The 24,111-nt window shown below is 41.5% G+C and overlaps 1 protein-coding gene across 1 annotated transcript; it reads right to left on the bottom strand.

Moving 5' to 3' along the window:
• Nucleotides 1-488: 488 nt before the first annotated feature.
• On the bottom strand, nt 489-22,280 carry LOC139544073 (interleukin-6 receptor subunit beta-like). The gene is made up of 16 exons (XM_071350796.1): nt 21,899-22,280; nt 15,359-15,412; nt 12,726-12,782; nt 12,492-12,609; nt 12,181-12,332; nt 10,357-10,502; nt 9,912-10,053; nt 9,677-9,762; nt 8,336-8,540; nt 7,916-8,095; nt 7,625-7,756; nt 4,346-4,507; nt 2,358-2,501; nt 2,145-2,238; nt 1,934-2,015; nt 489-1,822 (listed from the first exon to the last, which is right to left on the bottom strand). Exons 1-16 carry the CDS (start codon nt 22,071-22,073, stop codon nt 1,235-1,237), a joined length of 2,517 nt encoding a protein of 838 aa, XP_071206897.1. The 5' UTR covers nt 22,074-22,280; the 3' UTR covers nt 489-1,234.
• Between the last annotated feature and the right edge of the window lie 1,831 nt (nt 22,281-24,111).

The raw sequence follows: 24,111 nt of genomic DNA on the forward strand, positions 1-24,111 counted from the left end.
TTGGGGACCTTCAATGCGGCAAAAAAAATGTTGGCTCCTTTCCCCAGATCTGTGCCTTGTCATAGTCCTGTCTCGGAGCTCCACGGACAATTCCTTCGACCTCATGGCTTGGTCTTTGCTCTGACATGCACTGTCAACTGTGGGACTTTTCTATATAGACAGGTGTGCCTTTCCAAATCATGTCCAACCAGTTGAATTTATCATGGGTAGACTCCAAGTTGTAGAAACATCTGAAGGATGGTCAAGGGAAACAGGATGCCACTGAGCTCAATTTTTAGTCTCATAACAAAGGGTCTGAATAGTTATGTAAATTTAAAAACCTGTTTTCGCTTTGTCATTTTGGGGTATTGTGTGTAGATTGCTGAGGAATTGTTTAATTTAATCAATTTTAGAATAATGCTGTAACGTAACAAAATGTGAAGTAAGTCAAGGGGTCTGAATACTTTCTGGAGGCATTTTGTGTTTTATATATCACACACACACACACACACACACACACACACACACACACACACACACTGTAGGGAACATGTGTACAAAAAGGTCTTGTTGGTTCACTCTTATGTACTTGTTAAAGATGTTGGCAACTAATGTGTGAAAATTATGAAAGAGGATATCGCAAACAATGCTTCAATGTTTTCTCTCTATTTTGTATGTTCCTCCTGAAACTGTACCTTTGACAAAGTACCTACTATATTTCACAGACTATCCTAACCAAAAGAGATCCAATAAAGAGACTTTGCGTCAAATAAGTCTCAACTATACTTGTAATGCCATGTGATGGTATTTGTTTAATCCATTACCAAATCCATATGAAACATGGGGTAAAAGCCTGCTATAGATGATATTGATGTCTTTGTTAGAGGGTCCATCTTTCTGATGTTGTACAGGTTCACTATGTCAGTTTACATAAACCGAGAATAAAATGGTCTCTGAAAAAACGATTGGGAAATTTCTGCTCCTCAAACAATCCCTCAATACATTCTGTGACCACCGCACTGCAGGCTATCAATACACGTATTCATAGGATAACAGCATTTTAAGTTCCTGTATGTCATTGAAAGGTTTCTCATTCCAGAGTTATGACGATCCAATAATGTCCAGAACTCTAAGTAGGCTAGTCAACAGGGTGACACTGATGGCAGCATCTGGCTTTTTTACATAGATGAAAGGCTGAGAATTGTTCCACAGCATCTGTGAGAAAGGCAGATTCTAGAATCTACAGTAAACATTCTCAAAGAACCGTGTAATACAACTCAGTTGGACTTGTGCTGCCTTGGGACAGGTGGAGGACAGTGTCATAGAGGGACTGGTGTATGTAATCTAACTCTGGTCTGGTCAGGGGTGAGTCTGTGTCCTCTGACTGGCTTGACTGGCCATGGGGTTCCAATGATATAGTGGCTGGAACACATTGTGTCATAGCCTGTTGGAAGAGTTCCATGGTCGTGTAATCACTCATAAAGGACAACTGCGGGCACTGGTGGGCCACCGTACTAATGGGGACAAGGTCTGTCGGTCTTGTGTCTGTGGTAGGTTTAATGGTGTCAGAAGTGGGATCTTGAGCGCTACTGTCTGTGGCTGTGTTTCTTCGGCACAAGCCCATGTTGATTTGAGGGTCTACTTTAGTGGGCTCGGCAGAGTCTGCGGTTGTCTTTGAAGGCTCTTGATTCTCCTCGTGGTCTGTGTTGAGGTGTAGACATGAGTCTGTGTTGCTATGGAGGTTGCTAACGGGAGACGTTTCTTCTCTACTGTCAATAATGTGCAGACTGTTGGTGTCCCCCTCTTCCTCTAACTTCTGTCTGTTGATGGGCTCCAGGAGTTCCTATGAGAATCAATCAATCTTTATTGTTCCGGAGGGGGGAAATCTTACAGCAACACGGCATGATCTTAGACATAAATGCAATAAATCTGTCATGCTTCACAATTTTCTTACCAGCTCGCAGACCCCATCTATTTTCTGGATGGCATTGCTGTTACCAGGATTAGGGATACTTGGCCAAAGTAGTCTCTTTGCTCTGAAAGTACAACAAATGACCATGTAATATTTTAAAGTTTCCATTACTTGGATTCCACTGGGCAACATTTAATAGAGCAACACTAACAGATATGAATACACCTTTGACTTAAAAACATGAGGACCGTACCTTTTTAACAACCAAGAGCCGAGATTAACCACAAGTAAGAGTAAAGTTGCTCCAATAACGACCCCTGCTATCATACCACCAATAGACAGGGATACTGGGGAGGGAAAGCAGGCAGGACAGGTCCTTTAAATTAATAAAAAATGGTATTCCAAATGTGGGATATCAGAGATTCCAATTACAATATAACCATTGATGAAAGATCAACACGCAAACCTGTTGACTTGGTTTCGAAGTATACGGCTGAGCTTCTCACTCCCATTCCTGCAGCAGTGAAGGCAGATAACTGGACTTGGTACACAGTATTGCTTTTTAGGTCCACCAACTCGTAGCTGGTTGAACCAGCATCCACAGTGACGTCTGTTACAGCGAAAACAATAGTCAAAGTCACTGAAGCATCAGAATAAATAGTAGTAAGACCACAATAATAATTTTAAGGAAGTTGAGACTTGAGCCTTTTGGGAACTAGACATGGTAGTAAGAATATCTGATAGTGTGCAGGAAATCTTAACTTCTAAGAATAACTGTACATACAGTGCATTTGAAAATATGTTAATAAATCCTCAATCTACACACACTACCCCATAATGACGATGCGAAAACAGGTTTTTAGACATTTTTGCAAATATTTTAAAAATAAAAAACACCTAATTTACAAAAGTATTCAGACCCTTTGCTAAGAGATTTCAAATTGAGCTCCGGTGCATCCTGTTTCCATTGATCATCCTTGAAATGTTTCTACAACTTGAAATGTTTCCACAACTTGGTAAATTCAATTGATCGGACATGATTTGAAAAGGCACACACCTCTCAATATAAGGTCCCACAGTTGGCAGTGCATGTCAGAGCAAAAACCAAGTCATGAGGTTGAAGGAATTGTCTGTAGAGCTCCAAGACAGCATTGTGTCGAGGCACAGATCTGGGGAAGGGTACCAAAAAATGGCTGCAGTATTGAAGGTCCACAAGAACACAGTAGCCTCCATCATTCTTAAATGGAAGAAGTTTGGAACCACCAAGACTCTTCCTAGAGCTGGCCATGCGGCCAAACTGAGCAATCAGGGGAGAAGGGCCTTGGTTAGGGAGGTGACCAAGAACCTGATGGTCACCCTGACAGAGCTCCAGAGTTTCTCTGTGGAGACGGGAGAACCTTCCAGAAGGTCAACCATCTCTGCAGCACTCCACCAATCAGGCCTTTATGGTCGAGCGACCAGACGGAAGCCATTTTTCAGTAAAATACACGACAGCCCACTTGGAGTTTGCCAAAAGGCACCTAAAGGACTCTGACCATGAGAAACAAAATTCTCTGGTCTGATGAAACCAAGATTGAACTCGTTGGCCTGAATGCCATTCGTCACGTCTGGAGGAAACCAGGCATCGCTGATCACCTGGCCAATACCATCCCTACGGTGAAGCATTGTGGAGGCAGCAGCATGCTGTGGGGATGTTTTTCAGAGGCAGGGACTGGAAGACTAGTCAGGATCGAGGGAAAGATGAACGGAGCAAAGTACAGAGAGATCCTTGATGAAAACCTGCTCCAGAGCGCTCTAGACCTCAGACTGGGGTTCTAGGTTCCAGTTCACCTTCCAACAGGACAACGACTTTAAGCACACAGACAAGACAACGCGGGAGTGGCTTTGGGTCAAGTCTCAATGTCCTGGAGTGGCCCAGCCAGAGCCTGTACTTGAACCCGATCAAACATCTCTTGAGAGACTTGAAAATAGCTGTGCAGTGACACTCCCCATCCAACCTGACAGAGTTTGAGAGGATCTGCAGAGAAGAATGGGAGAAACTCCCCAAATACAGGTGTGCCAAGCTTGTAGCGTCATACCCAAGAAGACTCGAGTCTGTAATCACTGCCAAAGGTGCTTTAACAAAGTACTGAGTAAAGGCTCTGAATACTTATGTAAAATGTCATATTTCATTTTTACATTCGCTAAAGCTTCTAAGCCTATTTTCGCTTCGTCATTTCGGGTATTGTGTGTGGATTTAATAAATTGTTTTATTTAATCCATTTTAGAAATAAGGCTGTAACGTAACAAAATGTGGAAAAAGTGAAGGGTTCTGAATACTTTCCGAACGCGGATATTAGCCAAACTATAAACAGTCTACACACTGTACTTTACTTTGCTCGAATTCTATGAATACTCACTCACTGCAAGTCTCAATTGCCACCTTTTTGTGAACATCAAATGAATCAATCTTACTTGTCTCAGCGTCTGTCCTGTCATCCGGGCTCTCTGTGTAATGGAGGATGTAGCCCAGCAGGAAACCTCTGGTGTCCTTCTCAGGGACTGACGTCCACTCCAGCACCATGGAGCTCTGGGTAACATTACTGCTGCTGATGTTCCCTGGGGCGCTAATTGGGGCTGAGAGGAAAATACACTGAATATAATCACAATGCATTTATGAATAATTGGTGTGTGGGTGGTTGGTTGATTGATTGGGACATGCAGGTACTCAAGGTGTCATGTACTCTATTTACACTGTAACAAGCTAGTAAGTACATGAAGTGGTTCCCTGTGTCTTTGCTTATGATATGTGTTTGTGTGATGATCAGATGTTGATTTGATTTGATGTCCCTAAATCTGACGGTGGTTTTAACCTTCTGGATTTGTACAACTCGCCACCCTAGGATTTACTTGGGACATTTAGTTAAATGCACTAAAGAGGAACAATGGGTAAATATTGAAGATGTGCATGCTCACCTCCAGAATCTTTTCATGTGTCTGTTTTCAAAAGATGGAGCTAAGAACATTATCTTCTATAACATTAACACTATAACTACATGGGATTTTTTTTTACGGATTCTACAAAAAACAATATTACTTCTTAAAAACAACCCTATGGAATAATCCTTGGATAGCTTTTCAGAATTCACAGATAAGGTGGAAAACTAAAGGCATAGAAACCGTAAGTGACGTTGTAATAGGAACCGTCACCCCAGTCTGAGGCCCTGAGTGCTCTGGAGCAGGTTTTCATCAAGGATCTCTCTGTACTTTGCTCCGTTCATCTTTGCCTCGATCCTGACTAGTCTCCCAGTCCCTGCCGCTGGAAAACATCCCCACAGCATGATGCTGCCACCACCATGCTTCACCGTAGGGATGGTGCCAGGTTTCCTCCAGATATGATGCTTTGCATTCAGGCCACAGAGTTCAATCTTGGTTTCATCAGACCAGAGAATCTTGTTTCTCATGGTCTTTGGGTCCCTTTTGGCGAACTCCAAGTGGGCTGTCATGTGCTTTCTACTGAGTATTGGCTTCTGTCTGGCCACTCTACCATAAAGGCCTTATTGGTGGAGTGCTGCAAAGATGGTTGTCCTTCTGGAGGGTATCCCATCTCCACAGAAGAACTCTAGAGCTCTTTCGGAGTGACCATCGGGTTCTTGGTCACCTCCTTGACCAAGGCCCCTTCTCCCCTGATTGCTCAGTTTGGCCAGGCAGCCAGCTCTAGGAAGAGTCTTGGTGATTCCAAACTTCTTCCATTTAAGAATGATGGAGGCCACTGTCTTCTTGGGGACATTCAATGCTTAAAAAATGTGTTGGTACCCTTCCACAGAGCTGTGCCTCGACACAATCCTGTCTCAGAGCTCTACGGGCAATTCCTTCGACCTCATGGCTTGGTTTATGCTCTGACATGCACTGTCAACTGTGGGACCTTATATAGACAGGCATGTGCCTTTCCAAATCATGTCCAATCAATTGAATTTACCATTGGTGGACTCCACTCAAGTTGTAGAAACATCTCAAGGATGATCAATGGAAACAGGATCCACCTGAGCTCAATTTCGAGTTTCATAGCAAAGGGCCTGAATACTTACAGTACCAGTCAACATTTTGGACACACCTACTCATTCAAGGGTTTTTATTTATTTGTAGTATTTTCTACGTTGTTGAATAATAGTGAAGATGTTAAAACTATGAATTAACACATATGGAACCATGTAGTTACCAAAAAAGTATTAAAATGAAAATAGATTTGAGATTCTTCAAAGTAGCCTTGATGACAGCTTTGCACACTCTTGGCATTCTCTCAACCTGCTTCATTAGGTAGTCCCCTGGAATGCATTTCAATTAACAGGTGTGCTTTGTTAAAAGTTAGTTTGTGGAATTTCTTTCAATCAGTTGTGTTGTGACAATGTAGGGGTGGTATACAGAAAATAGGGCTATTTGGTATAAGACCAAGTCCCTATTTTGACAAGAACAGCTCAAATAAGCAAAGAGAAACAACAGTCCATCATTACTTTAAGGAGCGCCACATGAAAGGAAGACCCAGAGTTACCTCTGCTGCAGAGGATAAATTCAGTAGAGTTAAATGCTCCTCAGATTGCAGCCCAAATAAATGATTCACAAAGGTCAAGTAACATACATCTCAACATCAACTGTTCAGAGTAGACTGCGTGAATCTCTCCTTCATGGTTGATTTGCTGCAAAGAAACCACTACTAATGGACACCAATAATAAGAAGAGACTTGCTTGGACCAAGAAACACGAGCAATGGACATTAGACCAGTGGAAATCTGTCTTTTAGTCTGATGGAGTTCAAATTTGAGATTTTTGGTTCCAACCCCCATGTCTTTGTGAGACGCAGAATAGGTGAACGGATGACCTCCGAATGTGTAGTTCCCACCCTGATGAATGGAGGAGGTGTGGGGATGCTTTGCTGGTGACACTGTCAGTGATTTATTTAGAATTCAAGGCAAACTTAACCAGCATGGCTACCTCAGAATTCTGCAGCGATACGCCATCCCATCTGGTTTGCGCTTAGTGGGACTAGCATTTTTCAACAGGACAAATCACATTTTATTTGTCACATCACATGCACCAAATACATATGTAGACCTTACTGTGTGTAGACCTTACTTACAAGCCCTTAACCAACAGTTAAGGGCTTAATGACTCAAAACACACATCCCAGGTTGTGTAAGGGCTATTTTACCAAGGAGGAGAGTGATGGAGTGCTGCATCAGATGACCTGACTTCCATAATCACCCGATCTCAACCCAATTGAGATGGTTTGGGATGAGTTAGCCCGCAGAGTTAAGGAAAAGCAGCCAACAAGTGCTCAGTGCATGTGGGAACTCCTTCAAGACTGTTGGAAAAGCAATTTGATTTAACACTTTTAGTTACTACATAATTCCATGTGTTATTTCATAGTTTTGATGTCTTCACTATTATTCTACTCTATGTAGAAAATAGTAAAAATAAATAAAAACCCTTGAATGAGTAGGTGTGTCCAAACTTTTGACTAGTATTGTATGTTAATAAGGTATTTCTGTTTTTGAAATGGTTTATACATTTGCAAAAAAATCTAAAAACCTGTTTTTAGCTTTGTCATTGTGGAGTATTGTGTGTCGATTGCTGAGAAAAAAATAGTATTTAATCCATTTTAAAATAAGGCTGTAACGTTCAAAATGTGAAAAAAGTCAAGGGGTCTGAATACTTTCTGAAGGCACTGTACATATAAAATATGTATTTCAGACTCACATCCTTCAGTGAAGTAGGACTGGATGCTCCCGTAGGTGCTCTCGCTGTTGTTGATGAACTTCAGGTTGCAGGGCTCTTTGTCTGGCCTCGTGTGCAGAGTGAAGGTGTACCTCTTATACAGCTCTAATGGCTCTTTAGTTCATACAACAACAAGAGTGGTTTTAAATGGTGAAACGTCTTTCATCAAGACAAACTGAAAGTACTGGTCATGATAATATGCTGTATCAATCCAAATATGTGAATCCTCTGTTGTTCTCATGTTAACACAGGAGAGAGATGTATGTACCTTACCGTGCAATGGTATGACTTCATAATTGTTCTCATCCTCATAGAAGGACTTGTGAGCAGCTTTGTTTCCTCTCGTCCACCACTCCACTGAGAAGCAGGAGTAGGTTTTGATCAGGTCATCCACCCAGGAGACAGTAAAGGACGTGTTGCCATTGAATGTCAGATTCAGCTTCCCATATAAGTCTGTCGAGACAAATCAAACAACACTTCATAGTCCTTTCTCCTGCATCTGAGAGATCTCAGACATCCACTTCAACAGACTGATACCATGCTGTTACACAGGAGAGAAACTAGTAATGCATTTCTAATGCAACAATATAACTTACTCATAATACTGCTCAAGCAAAATAGTGAATACATTCTGACGGCCACAGTCTGATTCCTATATCGGAGGACAACATAACAGTTGATAGGTGTTCCTACCTTTGTCATCCAGTGGCCGTATAGTGCTCTGTGCTGCAGGTGAGGTCCCAGCCCTGTTGAGAGCTGTGATTTTGAGGTGGTAGGCTGAGTGAGACAGGGTCACTATGAGTAGGTGCCTGCTGGTGTTGAAGGTCTCAATAGGATCCTCTCCTGAGGCTTTCCCCACGGAAACACTGTAGCCCTCCGCTAACTCACTGGCTGCAAACTTACATGTACAGGACAATGGTAGGATCAAGCTTTATACAATACGTATTACAGCAACATTAGGATCAGCCTCAATTCGTCGGGGCATGCACTCTACAAAGTGTCGAAAGCGTGCCACAGGGATGCTGGCCCATGTTGACTCCAATGCTTCCCACAGTTGTCAAGTTTGCTGGAAGTCCTTTGGGTGGTGGACCATTCTTGATACACACAGGAAACGTATGTAGGAGCGCATGACACCTACTACCATACCATGTTTGAAAGACACTTCTATTTTTGTCTTGCCCATTCATCTTCCGAATGGCACACATACTGTACACAATCCATGTCTCAATTGTCTCAAGGCTTAAAATTCCTTCTTTAACCTGCCCCTTTCATCTACACTGATTTGAAGTGGATTTAACAAGTGACATCAATAAGGGATCATATCTTTCGTCTGGATTCACCTGGCCAGGCTGTCATGGAAAGAGTGGGTGTTCTTTTTTTTCCTTTTTTTTTTCTCCCCAATTTTGTGGTATCCAATTGGTAGCTACAGTCTTGTCTCATCGCTGCAAAACTCGTACGGACTCGGGAGAGGCGAAGGTCGAGAGCTGTGCATCCTCCAAAACACGACCCAGCCAAGCCGCTTCTTGACACAATGCCCGCTTAACCCGGAAGCCAGCCACATCAATGTGTCGGAGGAAATGCCGTACACCTGGCAACCGTGTCAACGTGCATGCGCCCACCACAGGATTCACTAAAGCGCGATGGGACAAGGACATCCCAGCCTGCCAAACCCTCCCCTAACCCGGACGATGCTGGGCCAATTGTGCGCCGCCTCATGGGTCTCCTGGTCGCGGCCGGCTGCGACAGAGCCTGGACTCGAACCAGGATCTCTAGTGGCACAGCTAGCACTGCCTTAGACCACTGCTCCACTCGGGAGGCACAGAGCGGGTGTTCTTAATGTTTTGTATACTCAGTTTATAGTGTAGTGCGATAAACTATTCACTTTTATAAATGTATACCTATATCAGTTTACTCAAACGTACTATTTTCACATTCTATTAACATTTTTCACATTGTCACAAACTTACTATTTTCACATTTGTATTTGAAATGTTCCTATTGTAAGGTTAAGTTACTCACGGGGAAATGAATTACCTTCCATTTTATGATCACTAATCTCCTCCCTTTGGTTTGTGGACGACTATCTTTTACCATCTCAATGACAGGCGTATCAGTAAGTTCTTAGAAAACAGAAGAAACATGGACACATATTTAGCTTATTTCATGTTATAAATCAGTAGAGTGGACAATTGATTAAGCCTATTTTGATAAGACCATTGAACAGATTTCTGGATCCCAGATTTTAGTTTTAGGTAAAAGGTCAACTCACCGGGTGGGACTGTGAAAACCTCGCTCCAGGGGCACTGGGTACATTTGTTGTTGGCCACACACTCTATCTGCACCTCATAGGACAGTGAGGAGTTAAGATTACCCACAGTGCACCTATTTCTATCCTTGGATTGCACTGGTGGCTATAGAGAACATAAATGAGAGGTTAGGTCTGTATAACTTATTTCTCTAATGATTCTGCATTGGTCTTTTCCAGTCTTGGACTACTAGGGCTGGTTTTCCTGGCACAGATTAAGCCTAACCTTAGACTAAAAAGTACTTTCAATGGAGATTCTCCATTGACTAACCTTAATCTGTGTCCGGAACTAGTGTCTGGGAAACCGGCCCCAAGAGTTTCACTATTTATGCCAGCTTGTTTCAATTCTATAATCTAGCTCTATATGAGCTGTAGGCAGTACATTTCATATCTGACTTTTGAATCCCACCTCTTTCCATTGCGAGCTGTTCAGCTCCTTGTATCTCACAGAGTAAAGAGGGATATATTTGGTCTCCTCCTTCCTCCAGGAGGCCTGGATATCCAGCTGTCTTGAATGTCGATTCAAGTGTACATTAGATGGGGGGCCGCATCGAACTGCAATTTTTAAGATAGGCTATGTGATAAATTATCATTGTAATACTGTTATACTAAACTCAGCAAAAAAAGAAACGTCCCTTTTTCAGGACCCTGTCTTTCAAAGATAATTTGTAAAAATCCAAATAACTTCACAGATCTTCATTGTAAAGGGTTTAAACACTGCTTCCCATGCTTGTTCAATGAACCATAAACAATTAATGAACATGCACCTGTGGAACGGTCGTTAAGACACTAACAGCTTACAGACGGTAGGCAATTAAGGTCACAGTTATGAAAACTTAGGATACTAAAGAGGCCTTTCTACTGACTCTGAAAAACACAAAAAGAAAGATGCCCAGGGTCCCTGCTCTTCTGTGTGAATGTCCCTTAGGCATGCTACAAGGAGGCATGAGGACTGCAGATGTGGCCAGGGAAATAAATTGCAATGTTCGTACTGTGAGACGCCTAAGACAGCGCTACAGGGAGACAGGACGGACGGCTGATCGTCCTCACAGTGGCAGACCATGTGTAACAACACCTGCACAGGATCGGTACATCCGAACATCACACCTGTGGGACAGGTAAAGGATGGCAACAACAACTGCCCGAGTTACACCAGGAACGCACAATTCCTCCGTCAGTGCTCAGACTGTCCGCAATAGACTGAGAGAGGCTGGACTGAGGGCTTGTAGGCCTGTTGTAAGGCAGGTCCTCACCAGACATCACCAGCAACAACGTCGCCTATGGGCACAAACCCACCGCCGCTGGACCAGACAGGATTGGCAAAAAGTGCTCTTCACTGACGAGTCGCGTCATGGGGTGATGGTCGGATTCGCGTTTATCGTCTAAGGAATGAGCATTACACCGAGGCCTGTACTCTGGAGCGGGATCGATTTGGAGGTGGAGGGTCCGTCATGGTCTGGGGCGGTGTGTCACAGCATCATTGGACTGAGCTTGTTGTCATTGCAGGCAATCTCAACGCTATGCGTTACAGGGAAGACATCCTTCTCCCTCATGTGGTACCCTTCCTGCAGGCTCATCCTGACATGACCCTCCAGCATGACAATGCCACCAGCCATGCTGCTCGTTCTGTGCGTGATTTCCTGCCAGACAGGAATGTCAGTGTTCTGTCATGGCCAGGGAAGAGCCCGGATCTCAATTCCATTGAGCATGTATGGGACGTGTTGGATCGGAGGGTGAGGGCTAGGGCCATTCCCCCCAGAAATGTCCGGGAACTTGCAGGTGCCTTGGAGGAAGAGTGGGGTAACATCTCACAGCAAGAACTGGCAAATCTGGTGCAGTCCATGAGGAGGAGATGCACTGCAGTACTTAATGCAGCTGGTGGCTACACCAGATACTGACTGTTACTTTTGATTTTGACCCCCCCTTTGTTCAGGGACACATTATTCCATTTCTGTTAGTCACATGTCTGTGGAACGTGATCAGTTTATGTCTCAGTTGTTGAATCTTGTTATGATCATACAAATATTTACACGTTAAGTTTGCTGAAAATAAACGCAGTTGACAATGAGAGGACGTTTTTTTTTTTTTTGCTGAGTTTAGATGTTGTATGTAACAATATAGAGGAAGGACTGGTCATATCACATCTTCTGGTTGCTGTAAACCCATAGGCTACACTATTATCACATAATGGAAGGAAAGAGATGCATACTGGAGGTAATTAATATAAACGTACCCAATTGTTGAGGTGAACCTCTGAAAACAGTCTTTGTGCAGCTCTTCAAATCACTCTTGTCAAATACATGAGCTGTCATGTTAAACTTTTTGGACAGATGAATATTCTGAGACGTCTCCGATATGTTTGCATGCATTTTGCTATGTGTTTTCCTGTGAAGAATATCAAATTGAATAAGATTTAGTAGTTCATTAATTAGATTATTTTTAAATCTCTCTTGTCTTCAGTCTACAGAGCACCCTAAATGCAAACAATCAAATTATATAACCTCAGAGATACATTAAATTAGCCTTGTGTTCTACACTACTTACTGTTCTATACAGAGTGTGTATCTTTGTGTTTGGTGTTTTACAGGTGTCCACACACATTTCCAGCCGATCCTACTTAAGCCCAGATGTTTACCAAAGCAATCTAATTCACTGACTCCCTCTGAAAGGAAAGGTTCAAAAGAGCAAATCGATTATATTTCATTATAATAACATTTCATCAACCTCATCAACTGCAACTGAACCACAACTTGGTTTTTGGAATAGTTGTGTCATTACCTTGGGATGTGACACAGTGTCCATAACATGAAGAGATGTTCTTGCACCTACAGGTCACTGAAATGTACAGTATTGTCAATACATCATGTATCCTAACATAATAAACATTTCATGATGTTGCAACGGAAATACTTTGTGAAACAAATCTCACATACTGAATGTGAAGATGTAAATGACAAACTTTTAAATGGTTTATTATGTTATGCAGAGTGGTGCTATAACTACGTGGCACAGAAGGAAATGGTGTAATTGTTACAGCAATACTATATAAATTGTGTAGTGCTGTTACTGTAGCCATATCCTCTGGGTGCCAACTCTGATACCTAAAATAGATCAGCTTTGTTGCATAACTCATGCAAGGGGGTGATAAAAACACGTCTTACTTTTTTTTTTTTTTTTATATTTTTTATCCCCTTTTCTCCCCAATTTTCGTGGTATCCAATCGCTAGTAATTACTATCTTGTCTCATCGCTACAACTCCCGTACGGGCTCGGGAGAGACGAAGGTCGAAAGTCATGCGTCCTCCGAAGCACAACCCAACCAAGCCGCACTGCTTCTTAACACAGCGCGCCTCCAACCCGGAAGCCAGCCGCACCAATGTGTCGGAGGAAACACCGTGCACCCGCCCCCCTCGGTTAGCGCGCACTGCGCCCGGCCCGCCACAGGAGTCGCTGGAGCGCGATGAGACAAGGATATCCCTACCGGCCAAACCCTCCCTAACCCGGACGACGCTAAGCCAATTGTGCGTCGCCCCACGGACCTCCCGGTCGCGGCCGGCTGCGACAGAGCCTGGGCGCGAACCCAGACTCTGGTGGCGCAGCATAGCACTGCGATGCAGTGCTCTAGACCACTGCGCCACCCGGGAGGCCCCCCACACGTCTTACTTTTGCCGCCATCCAAAAAGACCACTGGACATACAGTATATACAGTGGGGCAAAAAAGTATTTAGTCAGCCACCAATTGTGCAAGTTCTCCCACTTAAAAAGACGAGAGAGGCCTGTAATTTTCATCATAGGTACACTTCAACTATGACAGACAAAATGAGGGGGGAAAATCCAGAAAATCACATTGTAGGATTTTTAATGAATTTATTTGCAAATTATGGTGGAAAATAAGTATTTGGTCACCTACAAAACAAGCAAGATTTCTGGCTCTCACAGACCTGTAACTTCTTTAAGAGGCTCCTCTGTCCTCCACTCATTACCTGTATTAATGGCACCTGTTTGAACTTGTTATCAGTATAAAAGACACCTGTCCACAACCTCAAACAGTCACACTCCAAACTCCACTATGGCCAAGACCAAAGAGCTGTCAAAGGACACCAGAAACAAAATTGTAGACCTGCACCAGGCTGGGAAGACTGAATCTGCAATAGGTAAGCAGCTTGGTTTGAAGAAATCAACTGTGGGAGCAATTATTAGGAAATGGAAGACATACAAGACCACTGATAATCTCCCTCGATCTGGGGCTCCACGCAAGATCTCACCCCGTGGGGTCAAAATGATCACAAGAACGGTGAGCAAAAATCCCAGAACCACACGGGGGGACCTAGTGAATGACCTGCAGAGAGCTGGGACCAAAGTAACAAAGCCTACCATCAGTAACACACTACGCCGCCAGGGACTCAAATCCTGCAGTGCCAGACGTGTCCAGGCCCGTCTGAAGTTTGCTAGAGAGCATTTGGATGATCCAGAAGAAGATTGGGAGAATGTCATATGGTCAGATGAAACCAAAATAGAACTTTTTGGTAAAAACTCAACTCGTCGTGTTTGGAGGACAAAGAATGCTGAGTTGCATCCAAAGAACACCATACCTACTGTGAAGCATGGGGGTGGAAACATCATGCTTTGGGGCTGATTTTCTGCAAAGGGACCAGGACGACTGATCCGTGTAAAGGAAAGAATGAATGGGGCCATGTATCGTGAGATTTTGAGTGAAAAGCTCCTTCCATCAGCAAGGGCATTGAAGATGAAACGTGGCTGGGTCTTTCAGCATGACAATGATCCCAAACACACCACCCGGGCAACGAAGGAGTGGCTTCGTAAGAAGCATTTCAAGGTCCTGGAGTGGCCTAGCCAGTCTCCAGATCTCAACCCCATAGAAAATATTTGGAGGGAGTGGAAAGTCCGTGTTGCCCAGCAACAGCCCCAAAACATCACTGCTCTAGAAGAGATCTGCATGGAGGAATGGGCCAAAATACCAGCAACAGTGTGTGAAAACCTTGTGAAGACTTACAGAAAACGTTTGACCTCTGTCATTGCCCACAAAGGGTATATAACAAAGTGTTGAGATAAACTTTTGTTATTGACCAAATAGTTATTTTCCACCATAATTTGCAAATAAATTCATTAAAAATCCTACAATGTGATTTTCTGGATTTCTTTTTCTCATTTTGTCTGTCATAGTTGAAGTGTACCTATGATGAAAATTACAGGCCTCTCTCATCTTTTTAAGTGGGAGAACTTGCACAATTGGTGGCTGACTAAATACTTTTTTTGCCCCACTGTATTACATATAATATCAGATGGTTTCCTATTACCAAACCCTAATTGGTTGAGAACTTTTGTAGGAAGAGTGCACTGCAAGTCTGTTGTTTTAAACTGTTTTGTCTGGAAACGATAGTTGAAACGTACCTGGAGAAACTTGGAGAAGGGAAGAGAGCGAGGTAAAATATCCAAAGAGAATACCTAAACAAAGAGAGACAGCACCAGGGCTCGACATTAATGCTTGTTCGCTTGTCTGGGACAGGTAAAAAAAGAATGTTGGACAAGAAGAATATAAATGTAAGTTGTCTGAATGGACAAGTTAAATAAAGCACACAAAAAAGTTTGCACTCTTCTCCCAGTCTCTGCACATCGTAGTTGAATGTTGGGGAGCTGTAGCTTACAATGCTCCAAGGGTTAGTGCTGTCCGGGGTCCTTGGGACATCCCTACCCCAAACCCTACCGCTACTCATTTCCCTAACCCAGTGGCGTACCGCAGTTTCGCAGGACCCCCAACAAACCATAATTTTTTGGATTGGGGGGGTTGGGGAGCAGACAGAATTTTGCATTTTTGAAGATAATTTCTTGCAATTCTACAGATATTGCCATGGGGCAGAAAGAAACATTTGCAATTTTATAGCTAATCTCATGCTATTCTACACATTTTGCCATGCAGCTGAGAATTAAAAAAAAGAAAAGATTTCCAGCTAATTTCTTGTAATTGTAAAAAATAAAATCAATAGCGTAGCTTTTGGAGCTGACTGCCCGGGGACTGGGAGCACATAGTGTATGCTACAATGATTAGGCCTATAAGTTTGATTGTTTTTTTGGGGGTGGGGAGGCCTCCTGGAGGTAGGTCCTCCTGGGCCCCAGCTGTGCTAGTCCAGCCCTGCTTATTTCAATTAATTTTCTTTACTGATAGCCTATTGGAGGAGAGATGCATGCTTGATTTTGCTTGCTGCATGTAAAATAGGCTACAAACGTGGAAAGGAGGAGACCATATATTCCTAAAGTAGGCATATCTTGACAAATTACAACATATGTACCTTTCTGGACATTCTAAATTGTCGAGAATAGACCCAAACTGTTCCAAATAGTTGCATAATCAAGCCTATGCTGTTATTTTGACATGAAACAAAACAGGACGTTTGAGTGGTTATTCAAATTAATCTACATCGCTGCAGTTTACAGACAATAAGTGTGAACTCATTTGATAACAAAAATACATTCCTCATTGCACTGTTGTTGTTGTAATTTTCTTGTCTAAAATGTAGGCCTGGCCCCAATCAATAGTGGAGCTTTGTGTACCCGGGTACCACAGAGCGCAGCCTGGAGGAACACACAGATCTGCTATTTTTTTCTTGCATTTGGACAGGTAAATATTTAGCCTATAGCCCTAATATTTAGTTCATGAATGGCCTAATATCTAGCTAATATTTACTTCTTGCTTTAGCTTCTTATCTCTCCCAGCTGTTCACATGCACAATAGACAATTGGCTACGCAATAGGCCATTCCTCTTCTTGCGAAATACCAGGAATAGCTAAAGAACATTTATTTTGATATTTTTTTATACTAGGCCTAATAGCCTATTCGGGGAAAGAAGCAGCTTGCTCTTGCTAATTGCTGAATGTAAAACAGGCCTACAACATAGGCCAAATTAAAGGTGCAAAATGCAGAAATCGCTTTGCCATTTCCTGATTGCTTAATTAAAATCTAAATTCACCTAATTTCAGTTTATGTGACAAAACAAGCAATATACAATGAGTGTACAAAACATTAGGAACACTTTCCTAATATTGAGTTGGACCCCCTTTTGCTCTCAATTTGTCGGGGCATGGACTCTACAAGGTGTTGAAAGCGTTCCACAGGGATGCTGGCCAATGTTCACTCCAATGCTTTCCACAGTTGTGTCAAATTGGCTGGATGTCCTTTGGGGGGTGGACAATCAACCCGGTGTGCCTGGCACCTACTACCATACCCTGTTCAAAGGCACTTAAATATTTTGTCTTGCCCATTCATCTTCTGAATGGCACACATACAAAATCCATGTCTCAATTGTCTCAAAGCGTAAAAATCTTTCTTTAACCTGTCTCCTCCCCTTCATCTACACTGATTGAAGTGTATTTGACAAGTGACATCAATAAGGGATCATAACTTTCACCTGGATTTACCTGGTCAATCTATGTCAGTGGTTCCCAACTCCAGTCCTTGAGTACCTCCAACAGAACACATTTTTGTTGTAACCCTGGACAAACATACCTCATTCAGCTCAGTGAGGGCCTGATGATTAGTTGACAAATTGAATCAGCTTGTCCGGGGCTACAATAAAAATCTGTACTGTTGGGGGTACTCGAGGACCGGAGTTGGGAACCACTGGTCTATGTCATGGAAAGTGTTCCTAATGTTGTATACATTGTGTATACTAGAGAATCATTGCACCATAATCGCTGTGAAATATCTTTTCAATAACCAAAAATATTGTATTTTCAGCCATTTGAATCTGGTGTACAAAACCGAAAGTAAGACACAAAAACTAAACTTAAGAATGGGAAGCATAGAAATAGCACATATAGAACAGATCTACCACTTATTCAAGTTGCTATAACTCACATACTGTATCTATGGGAATTTGGTTGGGTCGTCCAAAAAGTTACATATTGCAGCTTTAACTGTCGGGGAAAGTTGAGGAAAGAAAATGTGTTGGTGGGATAATTTTTGTCCGGTTACGATAACATTGTTGCACTGCAAATCGGCCTAGTTGCATAGCACAGACAGAAATGAGCACAGTGAAAAAGAAGACACAAAGGAATTGACAACCATTAGAAAAACAAAAATAATTTGCAAACCTCTTGAGCAACGAGGCAATAACATGCTATAAAAGATGTGCAGGCTAAACTGCATTTGTTGTTGAATTATGACATTTAAATAGTTCCTATATTATGTTGCATTAGGCCTACATGTACATTGAAGTATTATTTGCAGCTGTCACAATGAATACACCCTGAAAGGTCTTGTGTTACCACCCAGGTAGCCTAGTGGTTAGAGCATTGGGCCAGTAACAGAAGGTTGCTGGATTGAATCCCCGAGCTGACAAGGTAAAAATCTGTCCTTCTGCCCCTGAGCAAGGCAGTTAACCCACTGTTCCCTGGGTGCCAAAGACATGAATGTTGACTAAGGCAGCCCCTCTTTGATTCAGAAGGGTTGGGTTAAATGTGGAGGACACATTTCAGTTGAGTAACTGACTAGGTACCCGCCTTTCCCTATTAATAGGCAGGATGCAGTACATTTCAGTCATTTGGCAGAGGCTATTATCCAGAGCGCCTTACAGTAGTACTTTTGCATACTGGTCTCCCATGGGAATCTAACCCACAACCTTGGCGTTGCAAACACCATGCTCTACCAACTGAGCCACATGGGACCGTTGATCAGGTGATTGACAGGTGTAGGATTGTAGAATGATAAATGATCAACTGTACTCTAGTGTAAATGCTCACCAACATTTTATAGTCAGGTGGCGGCAGGTAGCCTAGTGGTTAGAGCGTTGGACTAGTAATCGCAAGGTTGCAAGATCAATTCCTTGAGCTGGCAAGGTAAAAATCTGTCATTTCCCCCCTGAACAAGGCAATTAACCCATTGTTCCTAGGCTGTCATTGAAAATAAGAATCTGTTCTTAACTGACTTGCCTAGTTAAATAAAATGTAGCTTATAGTTTATCGTTATTGGTGTTAGCTTGGATGGGTGCTGTGGATCTCCACTATCATCTGGGCTTGATCATGTGCCAAGTCTGTAATACACCCGTGTCACCCCGGCAACTGGTTCAGACAAAAAACATTCTCCATTCAGGCTGCAAAGGTTTCAATTTTGCCCTTAACTAAATGTAATGCTGAGAAGATGGAAATAAACTGCAAAAATATTTTCCACCGGCTGCCTAGGAATAGAAGTCCTGGATGTTGTGTATTGCATTAAGCCAATCAGGTTGCAGCAGTCTGTTGTTTACCCCTGGCTGAACTCAGGGTCCAACACAAAGTAGGGCCACTCTAGATAATGAGGTGGTTACCAGCAGCTAGCATAATTCTCTGGTTTGTAAAGTTTGAAAAATATGCTAAAATCCGACCTCCATCGCCGCATCGTCTGCTAAAATATGCTACCCAATGTCATGCTTGGTGAGTGTAGACATTTATAAGTGAAAGTGAATCATCAATGTTATAAAACACAAAGTTGAAATCAACTAGGATGGTGAACACCAAGTCTGTGTGCATGACCGGAGAAGCAATGGCATGACCACTGCTTGATAGATTGTTTACTGAGTTGCTACAGCTTGTTAACACAACGGCAGTGACTGGGCCATTGCTACAGCACTAGCCTGTGTGCCAGTTTCTTTAGCTAACCCACTCCCTGTACTCCGTGTCATGTATTTGTGCCAAAGACACTGGCCTTTCTGCCATCTTCAAATATGAACATTCTATCATTAATGAGCTCGAGGAGAACCGAGGATTTGATCCTGATTCAATCACCCTCATAGCTATCCCCCAATCACAACGATTATGCAAAAGTTGGAATTATATCACTTTTTTCTCCCCAGAACACGTTGGTATGTAGTTGCTAAACAACCGTTTTTTGTTTGTTTAGACAAAACCAGTCTGTCAAAAGTTGGTAGAGCACCATTAAATTCTCTAACTAAATAATACATATTGCAATTCCAACCATAAAACGTCTTAACAACGTGCCTAGCTAACAGCTAAATGTTTGTTTTTGATATTTGTTATTTCCAACAACCAATGAGCTCCACCGTAAATCCAGCTTGACTTTAAAATTGCTGAAAGGCCAGTCTCTTCAGCAATTACAAGGAGAGGCAAGGAGTGGAATTCTAAATGTATGAAATGTTCCACTGGTGTAAAGTGCTTCAGTAAAATTACTTTAAAGTACTAATTAAGTAGTTTTTGGGGGTATCTGTACTTTACTTGACAATTTTTTAAATGACTTTTACTTCAATACATTCCAAAATAAAATTATGTACTTTTTACTCCATACATTTTCCCTGACACCCAAAAGTACTATTTCATTTTGAATTCCTAGCAGGACAGGAAAATGGTACCACTTTACAAAATAAAATTAATTATTATCATTATTATTACCATACAGAGCCTCAGACAAAAATGCAGGCTACTCTGCATATTGGCTTCTTTGTATATTCAAGCCTGTCTCAAAATACAACACCGCCTCTTTAAGACATAAAAAGGCTTTTTATGAATTGAGTAAAAATAAAAACCGGAAATACAAAACAATATACAGACCAGCATACTGAAGGTCGAGTTAAAAACGCTTCCCTATAGATATTTTTTTATCAGATGACCTCCAACATAGGGACAAGATCGGTGCTTACAGGTAAAGTAAGGTAAAATGAAGTTTGTTCAACATTCTGACTTGTAATGGGAATGTTCAGGAATGCTGAGATACATGTTAGAAACAAGTGTGTAGAACTTTATGAATTATTGAAACATTATATTAAAACTAAAACAAACAACCAAAAAAGCAATATGATATGATGCAAACAACTTCTCTGTATCTCATAAATGAGAAAGTTATTTATTTTAAGCTAAAAAATGAAAGTAAAAAGAGTGGAATGTTAGCTAAAGAGGCTGGCACTCAGACTATTACAGCACCACATTTACATGACAAAAAAAGGTTACCCCAAATTCCATGATCGTCACAGCCCTACTGAAACAGGAATATGTTAGTCTTACAATGGTATAGATAAACATGTCTTTGTAAGGTAGCTGCCTTGCTTTGAAGTAGCCCACTTTAGCCATTTGATCCCTGAATTCATTGAATGAGCTAATGTTACACCCAGTAACTCTCCAGATGGAGGTTTGTGTTTATGTGTTTAAACAGTTGCCTAACAGTGCAGTTATTTAACTTTGTGGAGGGTTAAGTGCATTGCTCAAGGGCACAATGGCAGAAGATAGTACATGGGATCAGCAGCCTTCCAGTGTCAATACCACATAATGCTTAATTTTTCAAAGACACCGCCAATTATTTTTCAGGGAAATGTGGTTAAAAGTAATGGAAAAGTCATGAATTACATCTGTCAAAATGTGTTTGAACCCTGAGAAAACCAACTATCTTGGAAAAATGTGTCAGGTAAAAAGCCTTTTTATGTCTTAAAGAGGCGGTGTTGTATTTTGAGACAGGCTTGAATATACAAAGAAGCCAATATGCAGAGTAGCCTGCATTTTTGTCTGAGGCTCTGTATGGTAATAATAATGATAATAATTAATTTCATTTTTGTAAAGTGGTTCATACAACAACATTTTCAGTCACCTTTTTTGGCCCATGGTGTTACAGACTTAAAAAAAAAAATTCGGAAAAGTAAAAAAACTTTTCTTCTTAACTTTCGAAAAAGTTAATGTCAGGCCCTGCCAAAACACACAATCGAAGATCATCATCATTCCTGGAACAAGTGACTACTTAAAATGATATATAGTATACTCAGTATAGTATAGTATGAGAAAACAGGTCAAATTACCTAGCTAAAACTACAACAACCTCATTGGCATACAGTAAATTGGAGAATGGAGGATGGGATACACCATACGATAGATGTATTCTTCAGAATTATTGGTGTGGAGATTTTTTAAATTTGCAATCTGTAACATTTTCAAACATAAAATAGTGAGAAAAGTACTTACCAAAGATTAAATAGGGCAGAGGTTTATGGAGACAATGCATTGTTGTCACAGCATCCAATTCATAGTTATGTTTTATCTCTCGCCTGGTTTTCTGTCTGACAGCCACGAAAATCTGTGGGAGTTTTAACGTGACTTCATGAAAAACAATGTGGAACAGTAGCTTACCATTTTTCATGTGCGTTCACCACCCACACACACAAGCCGAGAGAGAGAGAGAGAGAGAGAGAGAGAGGAGAGAGAGAGGAGAGAGAGAGAGAGATAGAGAGAGAGCGAGAGAGAGATCATGTCTATTATCACTAACACAAGAGTATTTCCAGTCTACTTTCTTCACGTTCTTCTAATAATCAGTTATGATGATCAATTATCAATAGCCTAATATGGCTGGAGAACTTACACAACTATGGCTTTACAGAAGAACAGTTTCACTTCTTGAAATTCACAATATAATATTTTCACAATATTTGCATTTTTATGGATTTTGTTTTTTTTCTTCGTTTTTTTCAATGACTGAAATTAAATATATTAAGATTGGGTTTTTTCAGATAGATGAAGGAATTAAGAAATATCAACAAGAAGTCCTTTAAATTACAGTACATTCATAAATACATCTAGAAATAAATCAACCAACCAATAAAAGACAGGTTCATTATAGGTTCATATCCTGAATCATATTTATCCTCTCAATCTATCCTTGTTGTAGCGTTGTATTTTCTTCCCACATTCTCAAAATAGTCTTAGTCTCTCTCATAATACAGTATGGTGCACCTGTTATGCTTAAGTGTTTTCAATACACAGAAACTAACTGGATGAGTTGACTACTCTGCTGTATTCAGAACAAATTATGGGTAGGAACTGGGTGTGACTCAGAGCAAGACAAAGAAATGCGTATCAGCATAAGTTTCAGCTATTTCAAGATTTTTCTCTCTGCTTTCAAGGAATTGTATTGACAATTTTCTGCAAAACATAACGAATGCCCACTGTCTTTGGTAATAACACAACACTGTGTGTGGTAAAAATATCCTTCTGTGCCCCAACGAATGGTGATATTAATTAGTGAATTGTGTAAGTGGAGGGGACACACGGGAAAGAACACCTTCCTATGAAACACAATCTCAACTGACTGTTCAACCAGCCTTTTTCAAGATTTCAAGATCATTGTCTTAGTGTTTTAATTGTTGCCAAATTGACACACACACACACACACACACACACACACACATAGACTGAACTGTCATTACAGTGAGCACACACAGGAAGAGGCACATTCACACTTCACTGGCTTCAGTTAGCATGAAGAGACCTCTACAGGAGCTCATGATCTCAGTCATCATGTATTACACAGTAATCTACTGGAGCATGAACACTATACACACAAAATAGGAAAGTTGAGTTATTAAATTGTTCTATATTGTTCACTTACTTACAATAAATACCAATACAGACCTAATTTTGTCCACCCAGCCGGCTCTCTCTTAGCAATTGAGCCACGGGACGAGGTTAACAGATAGTGACCTGCCTTCTAAATTCTATGAACACACTGTACTTGATGGGTGTCCCTTTTTGTTTCCCTTGAAGGTCTACTTATTGTAGATCTGTTAAATTGCTAAAACATATTTTTCTGTGTGGCCATTCTTTGGCTGGTTGGTCTGGTATCTTGAAGCTTAAGCATGAGCATGCCTTACCGATGGCCATTGCTTGGTAGGATCAGCTATTTGTCCCACACTTGTTTCCAGTTAGTCATAAAGTAGAGATACATTTCCCTTAAATTTCACACTTGTCAGTCTAACTAAACTGGGGTTTCATATAAGAGGAGATCACATACTCTGATAAGGTTCTGAGGAAATCAGCCATTTCCCTGTATAGTGTGCTCTGCTCTCTACATTGTGAACTCACATACGTCTGCATTAGCTGACAGGGGAGAATGAAGTAAAGAAATCAGTCATTTTACAGTAAATCAGTTTTTTTCAAATGTTGTTATTGTAGCTGGTCCACACGTTTATTGTCGATTGGTGGAAGAAATAACCCTGAAAGCACTGATTTTAATAATGTAATTTAGGGCTAAAATGTTTTTTTAATGTTGAACCCTAAAAATCAAATATGTTTTTAGGGTATCCAAAAATTGGGAACCCTAACCAGCAAGTATAAGATTAGAGAAGAGGACCGTTGCTGAGGTACTCACTCAAGCAGGAAACAAATTTCTGCTAAATTCGCAA

Source organism: Salvelinus alpinus, chromosome 18 (assembly GCF_045679555.1).
Source record: "Salvelinus alpinus chromosome 18, SLU_Salpinus.1, whole genome shotgun sequence".
Lineage (NCBI taxonomy): Eukaryota > Metazoa > Chordata > Actinopteri > Salmoniformes > Salmonidae > Salvelinus > Salvelinus alpinus.

What these genes read in the sequence shown, in the direction of transcription:
- LOC139544073 (XM_071350796.1), bottom strand. Translation starts at nt 22,073, where the DNA reads ATGAAAAATGGTAAGCTACTGTTCCACATTGTTTTTCATGAAGTCACG. An exon ending in ACACTGTGTCACATCCCAAG is followed by an intron (nt 12,610 to 12,725) that starts GTAATGACACAA and finishes CTTTCCTTTCAG; the next exon opens with AGGGAGTCAGTGAATTAGAT. An exon ending in TGAAGTCATACCATTGCACG is followed by an intron (nt 7,757 to 7,915) that starts GTAAGGTACATA and finishes TATGAACTAAAG; the next exon opens with AGCCATTAGAGCTGTATAAG.